Source organism: Antennarius striatus, chromosome 14 (genome assembly GCF_040054535.1).
Source record: "Antennarius striatus isolate MH-2024 chromosome 14, ASM4005453v1, whole genome shotgun sequence".
Classification (NCBI taxonomy): domain Eukaryota; kingdom Metazoa; phylum Chordata; class Actinopteri; order Lophiiformes; family Antennariidae; genus Antennarius; species Antennarius striatus.
Window position 1 is genome coordinate 5,857,133 of NC_090789.1, and position 10,217 is coordinate 5,867,349.

The 10,217-nt window shown below is 41.3% G+C and overlaps 1 protein-coding gene and 1 non-coding gene across 2 annotated transcripts; both read right to left on the reverse strand.

The window, feature by feature from the left end:
* Positions 1-1,916: 1,916 nt before the first annotated feature.
* dync1li1 (dynein, cytoplasmic 1, light intermediate chain 1) lies at positions 1,917-9,031 on the reverse strand. The gene is made up of 13 exons (XM_068332886.1): positions 8,908-9,031; positions 8,595-8,668; positions 7,266-7,382; positions 6,932-7,162; positions 6,575-6,729; positions 6,182-6,275; positions 5,444-5,579; positions 5,178-5,289; positions 4,928-4,987; positions 4,758-4,802; positions 4,568-4,655; positions 4,362-4,484; positions 1,917-3,378 (listed from the first exon to the last, which is right to left on the reverse strand). Exons 1-13 carry the CDS (start codon positions 9,009-9,011, stop codon positions 3,260-3,262), a joined length of 1,458 nt encoding a protein of 485 aa, XP_068188987.1. The 5' UTR covers positions 9,012-9,031; the 3' UTR covers positions 1,917-3,259.
* A 500-nt stretch (positions 9,032-9,531) lies between these two features.
* On the reverse strand, positions 9,532-9,603 carry trnaa-ugc (transfer RNA alanine (anticodon UGC)). Its single transcript has one exon. It is a non-coding gene; the product is annotated as a tRNA-Ala (tRNA).
* Positions 9,604-10,217: the final 614 nt, after the last annotated feature.

Below are 10,217 nucleotides of genomic sequence, written 5' to 3' on the forward strand. Positions count from 1 at the left end.
AAACTATGACTGTATAGTCACTAATCGAATTTGAATTTTATTATTTTGGGCAGAGAGGACGTATCCGTTTTAGTGTTTTTCGTCGTCGTAAATGAATGATGGGGTACTTGGTGTAGTGGTGTGGAGGGCGAGGTGCATTCATTAGAATGGAATGTGCCTCATGAGCTGGTGTGATGGAGGGGTTTGATTTAATATGCAGTTAACTCACACACAAACCTTTAATCTTTTTCATTCATCTTAATTCAATGAAGTAATAAATCGACAAAAATGAAAGTTTCTGGTAAACCATTTATCTCCTTACGCACTTTACTCATAAAAACACTAATAGAATCTGTCATATCATTCTTGAATTTCATGTAACAACCTTTCCTTTCTTTCCTTTCCTTTCCTTTGAATTATCAAAAAAGAAAAGATCAGATGTTAGCTAAATCCTTCATTAAATGACTACATACAGAACTCACAATTATATGGACCAATGTGTATTGCTTTCAAAGGCACGGACATCATGTTTATTGTGAAAATTGCATAGTTGTTATTTTTGCATTGCAATTTTTATAAAAAATTTATCATAGGAATGACTGCAAAATCCAACCCATATCTGTAAAACAACCATCTGATATCTAACCTCTCAAATCCATCAACTTCATGTTACACAAACATAATTCACCTAAATCAAAATAGTTTGTAACACTTGTAAATTCCATGTTCATGCGGCTGACACATGCTAAAGACAACAGAGGTCAAAGTCCAAAGTTTTAATTACATAACTACAAAGGGTATAAATCACCCAGATATCACAAAGACAACACTAGAGCAAAAAGAAGTGTTTTGTCAGTTACTGCTTACAACTAAAATACGGTGAATGTTTATTTTAGTGACTGTTTATGGATATTCGGCCCACGTTTGTGAAACAGTTTGCCTGAGGATCTGAGGAAAACAGACTGTGGACATTTTTAAAAACAAACTCCAGACCCACCTTTTTAACTTGGCTTTTAACTAAAAATGTGTTTATCTATTTATTAAAATTTTTCATTATTACTTTTAACCTTTTAGTCTAGCTTGTGTGTGTATTGGGGATGAGGGGGATTTCTCTTGTGTAAACTGTTTTTGTATTGCTTTTATTTAAAGCACTTTGGGCTACTCACTTTGTATGAAAAGCTTTAAGTAGAATAGGTGTAAGTATTGTATTGTAAGTAGAATAGGTGCTTACAACATGTCACCTTATTAAAACATCCCCTAGACACTTCCTCCACAGATAAAATGCTCACATGTGTTTAAAAAACACAAATGCAAGCCATTTCTCATACTCATTTGACAAAACCTCTTTCTTGTAACATTAGACAATAATGCCATTCTCATTTTCCAAATATACTGCTCTCATCTTTCTTCTTATAGAGCTAATAAGAAAACAACAGGAAGATTATTTTAAGGGATTCCACAAACAGTATTATTCTAAAGATGTGATTTAAATTATTCAGATAAAAGACGATGAGGGCTTCTAGGAATATATTGTACATAAATATGAAGCACTCAAGCAATCCTTGATCAGAGATCAGGATTGACAGGAGAGGAGTGAACCCAGTGTGGACAGAAGTTACTTAATTTGTCTCTTCATAGTTTGGACTTCTAATGATATTTAGTATTGTTTTCCCTCATCCTCTTGTTTGTGAGCTCTATACATGCACAGCAACACCTCTATAAAGTTCTTTATTTCATGAAACCATGCAAATATTTTGTAAATGAATTATCATCTTTTCATTTTTTGAAATGCAAACTCACTATGGCAGGTGTTCCTTCCACTCCACCCAGCTGATGTCATGGAAGTAACCTTGACAGTGAGCAGCTTTTGTCCTTTTGCAATGATTTATTTCGAGTAAAGACAGGACAGGAAAATAAAAACAATGAGAAACATGGTGGATGAATCCAAATAAATACACCTTTTATTTGACTGATTAACAGATCTGATTATACAAACGCCAACACAGAGCTCTGAAATAACAGGACCAATCCGCGAGACAATGACTGTACATTCCTGCTGTGATTCTCCCTAGTCTGGCCCCTCCTGCCCACCCACCTCCCAGCTCTGAGTAACTATGGAACTGAATCACTAGCGCTTCTTTCCGAACACGTAAAGCTCAGCTACCCAGCCCTGACTATCCTATAACCCCTACTCCAGCGCACTGGTTGTTGTCTACATGTCTGAGCAGGATGTACATCAGGAGGACGTTTGGCCGATAAATTTGAGTGTTATGATGGACTGCAGAAGGTCCTTTCTGCACAGGAGTAGTGGTTGAGTGTATGAAGTATATATAATTTTGTCATGTTTTGTTCATGTAGTGTAGCAGAAAGGACCGTGTGTACCGCTTTAATAGCTTAGAGTGTGAGAGCATAGTAATGTCTTCTACTTTTGGTTGACAGAAACAGAACAAAATCTCACAACATACGCATCTAGGTTGAAGTCACTTCTATATATCCTGTGCCTCAGTCACACACACACACACACACACACACACACACACACACACACACACACACACACACACACACACACACACACACACACACACACACACACACATACACACACACACACACACACACAAATACTGGTACGCTTGTCCCTTCACCTTAAAAAAAAACCAATAAAACAAGTTTGTAACAATTTTTCTTTCAGGCATTTTTTTGTTCTGTTTGTTCTCAATCTCTTTTCCTGGCCAAAAGACATTTGTTCCACTTAAATTTAAACACACAATCACCCCTAGAGAGTGGATTCTTCAACATGCATCCCTCAGCAGTTCCTACAGTAAAAACTAGCTTCACCATTGCAACAATCGAATGGACGAGAAGCACTCACTTTCATTCTTGCGATCAACCTTTTTTTAAACGCTGCTCTCATTCAATGAAACCTCCGCACCCCTGTTGGTCCCTCATTTCCATTTACCCTTGTGTAACAGACAGTCTTGAATGTAATAGTGACAAACACTTGCCCTCAGCACAACAGCCGAAAGAGAAAAAGAAGTGGTGAGGTGGGACAAGGGGTAGAGGGAAGAGACAGTGAGTCCTTCCTCTTAAAGAGAAAGTGAAATATGAAGGGGACGCAAAACTGTGTGTCCATCACCGACTTTACTCCAACACCCCTCGTTCTCCCTGCACCTTTGTGATGGAGTGGAGGGTTGGAGGACAAGGGCTGTTCAAGATGACTGAGGTGGAGGTGGAGAAGGAGGGGAGAGAAGAAGTACAGGGGGAGTCGTGTTGGTCTTCATGTATCCTGGCCGTCAGTGGTGGGCGTCTCATTGGCATTGGACAAGTCAGCCTCAGTCTCCCGGTTGGATATGCGGTCCAGCTCTGCCTGTACATCGCCCAAACCCAGCTTAGAACCTGGGTGTGATGCAAACGGTAAAATTAGCAACTGTGTCGCATTGAAAACAAGGAAACATTCCAGACAGAGTAAAAATAAAAGCATTGTCACAATTTTGAATCACAAAGACAGTTACACATGGTTCAAATAAGAGCTGGATGAAATACTGAATGTCAGCATTTCAAATTATAGCAGTGGGATATTAATTCAGGGTTGTATGCAGTACTAAAACCACGATGTACTGACTTCCTGTTGTTACCCAACTATAACCAGAACTAGGATACATCTCAAATATATTTCTGACTGCATCCATCAGAATACTTTTCTCAGATTGTCCAGCCTTATCAATAATCATGTGCAATTTTTGCAGCAAGTCTGACTTATGGGAAATGCAATGCAGCATGCCAAAAAAATAAAAAATGCAGGGTAACAAAATGGGGACAGGATATTTGGAGGGGAAAGATTAAGAGCGTAACTGATCTTAAACCATCAGCCGTTCAAATATACTGGTTCTGGTAAAATTGGCGTCGTCAAACCTCAAATCGATATTGATTATTACAATGCATATACGTTAAGTCGTGCTTGCATAAAATAAAAGACAGACTCGACTGAGGGGGTGAAAGGAAATGAGAAGGTTTTTTTGAAAAGTTAATAACATGAGAAGCAATAATAATTATGAATTTTCTCTCTCTCACACACCTTAACGTGGCCAGCATCCTCTGACTAGTGCATATAAATACACACATTGTGAATGACGTTAATGGTGGCACAGAGTTACAAGACAAGCATAAAGACAATGAGTGATTGCATGTTTGGTAGATGTATTCAGACCCTTCTAGGATTTGTTTCACCACGTGCTGTGTTAAAGTCATGAGAAGAAAACAGAAAGGTGGAGCAGTGAGACGAACAAGGATGGATAATGGGATGAGAAGCCCAACACAAAAGGATGCATGATGAGGTAAAAAAATGGTGATAAACCATCATACTGATTGAGAATTCTCACCTGACTTTCGAACTGTTCCTGGCGTGTTGTTACCGCCACCCGGTGTCCCTGGCCCCCCTGTCCCTGCTTTCTTTGTCAGTAGACTGTTGAAAAAGTTGGCCAACACACCCTCACTGGTCTGACCTGCAGGGTATATGAAAGAAAAAAGTTACACAAAAAACACACACAGGTAAGCTGTATGCTGCAGACAAATGCTATGACTGTACCCGACTGTGGCATGGCGTTAGCTACATTAGCTGCTGCAGAGCGATTACTCGTCCTGGGGGAACCGGTGGGAGCTCTGCTGGTGGTGTCCTATGAAAAAAACAACAGTTTTTCACATGTGAACAAGGGGAGTTGGTTTTTTTTAATCCTATGAGATGGACAAAATAAAAAGCATACAAACAAACCACTCACCACTGGCCGCCCTGCTGTCACAGCGGGCTGTTTAGCGAGCAGCGACTGCAAATTAGAGCAGAATATGAACTCATAACAATTAGTAGTGATGTCAGGACCCTCAAATTTGATTTAACTTCACCCACAGGCGATAACCAACTGGCATAAACACAACACGAATGTTCTCTCACCTGCAGTTTTACCAGAAACACTTGGTCATCTTCTGCCTGAATCTCCTTTTCATGTACAATCTGGTGAAAAACAAGACATTACTTTTCCAGCACTCCTTCTCAGGCTCCACGTCACATGGTAGATTTAATGGAGTAAAACCTCTAATTCCTGCAGAGATACTTCCAAGTGTGAAAAATGATCCAATTAATGACTTGAAACACTGACGCATTAATCAATCTATGATGGCTTTTTATTTTGTTAGACTTGTACCTTCCTGACGGGCGGTTTGACGACTATGTCCTCAAAGCTGTCGTCTGCCTTTACTGTCTGGAAGTTCTCATGAAGTATAGCTATCTTTTTCTCATTGTCCCAACCTGACGGACTGAAAGAGGTGAGAGAACGAGTTTTAACACACGTAAGAGCATCCTCTGTCTTGGCACACACACACACACACACACACACACACACACACACACACACACACACACACACACACACACACACACACACACACACACACACACACACACACTTACATGAAGACGGCATCTCTCTCCACCACTTGTGCAGGGCTGTGGAAGGGAAAGCCATAGAGTCTGTGGACCAGATATTTGTACAGAATGTCCAGGTTTTTCATCTCCTTCACTGAAGTGTAAACCAGAGACGCTCCATCTGACACGGTTGTCAAGGATATTTTAAACGCCGCCATTTTTAATTACAGCAGAAAGAATTTTTTAAAAATCCACAGTGGAAAATAAAATCTGCTTCTTTTAAAATAACAAGAAAAAAACAGATCTTGCGCAGGTTAATGGCAGAGTACAGTCTTTGTGAAATTGAAATACAATAAGTTTTTTTATCTCCAATATTGCACTCCAAAGGCGAATACACACATTTTCAAAAAGTATTGGGCAACCAAGTATTTATCCACTTATTGTTTCAACAAAGCAATAATCAATCACTTTAGTTATAGCTTCAGGGGCTAAAATACTAATGGGAATTTGTAGTATTGTCTGAGAAGAAGAAATGCTGTAATAATGGCCACTACGTTGTTTCAACATTAGACCAAACTAATGTTGAAATCCCATAAATATTAGCTTCTCAGAGGGACATTTTCAGCGCTATTGATTAACTATTACACTAAATGGCTGACTACAGCTCACTGTACGCTACCGATCGATAGTTTCGCTGTTTTCAGACACTTTAAGTTTGTTATTTTTAAACCATTTAGCTCATGAAAACAAAGAAGCGCAGAAAAAACGACTGGTGAAAGATACACTGCAGACAGAATCGCCTGACGTGAGACTGTATGAAGTCCAGGTGCTCGTCTCTGTAGTCGTGTTCTTTCTCCAACGTGCTGATGGCGTCACACTGACAGCAGATAATGAAGTGTTACACAGATTACATTCATTCTTTCATGGCCGATATCCGCTTTGTCCGCTGCCGTGGGTCGCGGGAGACAGATTACAGAGGTTGTAAAGATACAATGCAAAAAAGTACTTTTCTTCAAGGAGTTAAATAATTACAGAAAAAATTGCCACAATAATCGCACTTACACATCACGTGGAGGACTGCTCACACTTTTTAAGGTAAAATATATTTACACCCATACCCCATATTCATAACACAGCAGTGAGTGTGAGTCTGTGGGTGTGTGTATGTGTGCGTACCTTGGTGCAAACAACCACCATTGGTATTCCCAGATTGTGTGTCAGTGTGTTATCTCCTAACGGCAGTAGTACACTCTCCTCCTCTTCACTCCTCCTCTGTGGGGTTCCATCCTCCCCACTGCCTGGCTCTGTGTACTCCTGGAACTGTTTTACAACTACACACACACACACACACACAAACAAACAATGATCAGCAAAATGTGAAACCTAGGAAGACTCACAATATAAAACGTGGAGGTGTTATTATTCTACGGCTCCTAAGATACAGCTAAGAACACTTTTTGGTTAAAATCATCTCCACTCACAAACACTGACGTATGTTTCATTTTCTGCCTGACTGCTGTCAGTGTGACTCACGTCTGTGCTCCAGCTCCCGCAGCGTTTCTGGGGCGACCCGGAGTTTGTCAATGTGTTCCCTAGCGACGGCTGCCCACTTCTGGAGAGAATCCAGTGCATTCCAAGGCCGCGACATGTCCACAGTTACCAGAAGCAATGTGTTGCTGATAGAGTCCACCGGCACGGCGACTCCCTGCAGACCTTTGTGGTAAAGGTCGCCGTCTAGCACCCAGGCGTTACACCTGGTGTGATCTAAACACAAAAACATACCAGGGTAAAGACAGGCTTCTGCTAATATACTGCTGGAGGTGTGCAGTCAGGGAAAAAAAGAGAGCAAAATGGAGTGACTGCTCACCATCAATGTCATCGTCATGGACACTGAAGTAGAGGTATTCTAGGCCGCGTCCTTTCATGTATTCTTCAATGCCCTGTAACTTAGCAACCAAGGTGGTCTTCCCCGAACCCACCTCACCTGGACATGCATAAAGTCAGTAATTAATAGAAAATATGGGTAGAAACCCTATCTATGCCACCGCTGTCTGTCGTAACGAGCACACTTTAAAATTTCAATCATAATCTATTGAGAAATAAACTTATGACAAACTTGCACAATTTGTCCATATTTACTGTCTATAGCATTAATGGGTAAAACACAGTATGCAATACACACTAATCAACATTACATAACCTTAAAATGTTTTTGTTCTTGTCTAACCAGCAGCCCAAAGATCCTTAGTTTACCTGCACTCATTGAGCACCTTCTCTATTACAGTCAGATTCTAACAATTCTAAAAACAATTACAATTTTGTATGTCTGCTCTAAAATATTGTCAAGAACTCATCACATGAATGATCTTTTAGATTTTATTTATGTTTATCAGTTTTAATTTGACCATACATTTCACCATACATTAAACTGTATATAATTTCAATTTTCCTTCTTTAATAGACTTTCTAACCTCCAAAACTCGTTTCTATTTTGTTGTATTTTATCATTTGAAAACTGCCTTCCTCTTTCTTTGCATTATTACACAACCCTCAGCGTGAATCTGTTATTGAAGGAGTTATAAGGTCAAGGCTGCACCCATTTTTTTTTTTTTGCATCATTCCATATCATCTCATCCGACAGGGGGACGCCACACACCCCAGAGCGGAGCGCGCTGATGTCACGGAGCACAAAATACAAAATAGTTTACGAGCCACGCTTTAAATCACTGATAAACTGGAGTAGATAACACGCTGCAGGATTATCTCAATCGGACGCGTTTGTGAGCGTTCAGCAGCGGGACACGAGGATAGAACGGAGACGCGGAGACACCCGTGTCCGCATCGGTCACATTACGCCCCGTGGGCCACGTCTCGTCCATTCAGCATCATCCTTACCTACATACTCCTACCATAATCGCTCATGGACTTTCAAAACTGCTCATCTCCTTTAAAGAGACAATGAGGAGAAAGCGTGTGCGCGCCTGTCCGTGCGCCCGCGTCAGGGAAATACACCTGTCCGTCTCTGCTATCCGACGCACAGTACGTGATCACAGAAACACCGTCAGTCCAGCACATGCTAGCTTTGCTAACTGATAGTATCTAACGAGGATGAGACAATCAAGCCTCCAGCTAGGCTATACGACATAACGATGCCTCCAGGCTAACAATCAGACCGCAGACGCGCACAGATACCCACCCATGACCAGGACATTCTTCCCAGACGGGAGCTTCGATCTTGAATGGGTTGAAACTTCACTCAGGATGGTGGACCTGCAAAAAGGACGTCACTGTTATAACAACACTTAACAAAGCTGGTTCATTCATAAACCACCGCTGACAAGCGCGTAGCTAGTGTTGCTGTGTCACCAAGTGTCCAGGCAGTCTGGTGCTGATGCTAGTTATTCCCGTTAGCATGCTAGCTGTCAGCCCATCTTCCTCTCAACACAATGGAGTCTGCGCCCTTAAAACGCTGCGCGTAAAAACCCAGCTTTAATAAACGCATCGCCCACCATAAATCCTGTCCGTCATCTTCCTCCGGGTTGGAGCTCTCCAGTGTGTTCTTAGGCCCGGATGAGGTGGAGGATAATAATGCAGTCCTCCCTGAAGTCGCCATCTTCCCAGGGTTTGTAAACCGAGCAGAGCGCCCGGATGTAGCGGCTGTGCGCTAACCGAGCCTGGCGCACCGCACGCCGGGGCCGGGGCGTGGTCCGTGCGCACAAAGCTGGGGTGTCTGTGGCCCAGAAATAAAAAAAGAGCGCATTCGAACAATCTCAGGTCTGGACTGAGCATTACAGGCTGTGGATGGAAGTCAGCAGAGTGAAAACATTAAGGAGAAGGAACGTTTATGTATTTATGTAATGTTTGTCTTAATATATAGGATGATATAAGAACTACGTTATTCTCAAATATATTGTTGAACATTTTATTTGATCTTGTCGATTTATGAGAATGATAAACATGCATTCAAAAGTTCCAAACAATTCCATATCAGATTACATATCAATGTGACCGAATCGAACCCATAGAATAGAGAAAGCGGCAGGCAATAAAATAGAAATTTAAAAAATCTGACATTCATAGAGCAGATGAGAGGAGAGAAACTGAGATTTAAAAAAAAAAAAAAAAAGCATAAGTGGAGATGCCGGGGATTGAACCCGGGGCCTCATACATGCAAAGCATGCGCTCTACCACTGAGCTACATCCCCATGGCAACATCAGCTAGAAAATGAAATAATATAAAGTAAAGCAATCAATGAAAACTAGCTTTATTGTTTTTTTCTAATTATATTAATCCCCATAGGAAATTATTTTTCAATTCTTTTTGTAAGTCCGAACACACACACACACACAAGGGGCCTGTAAACTGCAAGAAAGATGGGAGAGGATGTGGTGGTAGAGAGACAGGCAGCCAAATGGCGCCCAATCAGCAGCTTGTAGGGGGTCTGTGCTGCTCAGGGGCACCTCGGTAGCCCTCGGGAGGTGAGCTAGCGCCTCTCAAACTACCAATTTAAAGTCCATCACAAGGTCCAAGACCTTGTGGATTGAGATACCCCCTCTTACCCCCAAATTTAAGTGGAGATGCCGTGGATTGACCCCGGAGCCTCAGCATGCGCTCTACCACTGAGCTATATCCCGCTATTAAATACCGTCACGCAAGTTTGTGTCTGTGGCTGCTGATAACAAGGCAGAATAAATATTAATTTCAAAATTTCAAATTAAACAACAACAAAAAATCATAAAAGTGAAATATGCAACCTGCAAAATAGATTGAAACATATGGAGACCTGTGAGCCCCGAGACCTTTGGGACTGGTGATTTG

Excerpts from the sequence above, each read along its gene's own strand:
- dync1li1 (XM_068332886.1), bottom strand. The coding sequence starts at position 9,011 with ATGGCGACTTCAGGGAGGACTGCATTATTATCCTCCACCTCATCCGGG. Across the intron at positions 7,383-8,594 it reads GAAGAATGTCCTGGTCATGG|GTGAGGTGGGTTCGGGGAAG; the intron begins GTGGGTATCTGT and ends ATGCATGTCCAG. Across the intron at positions 4,803-4,927 it reads TGTTTCTGGTAAAACTGCAG|TCGCTGCTCGCTAAACAGCC; the intron begins GTGAGAGAACAT and ends TCTAATTTGCAG.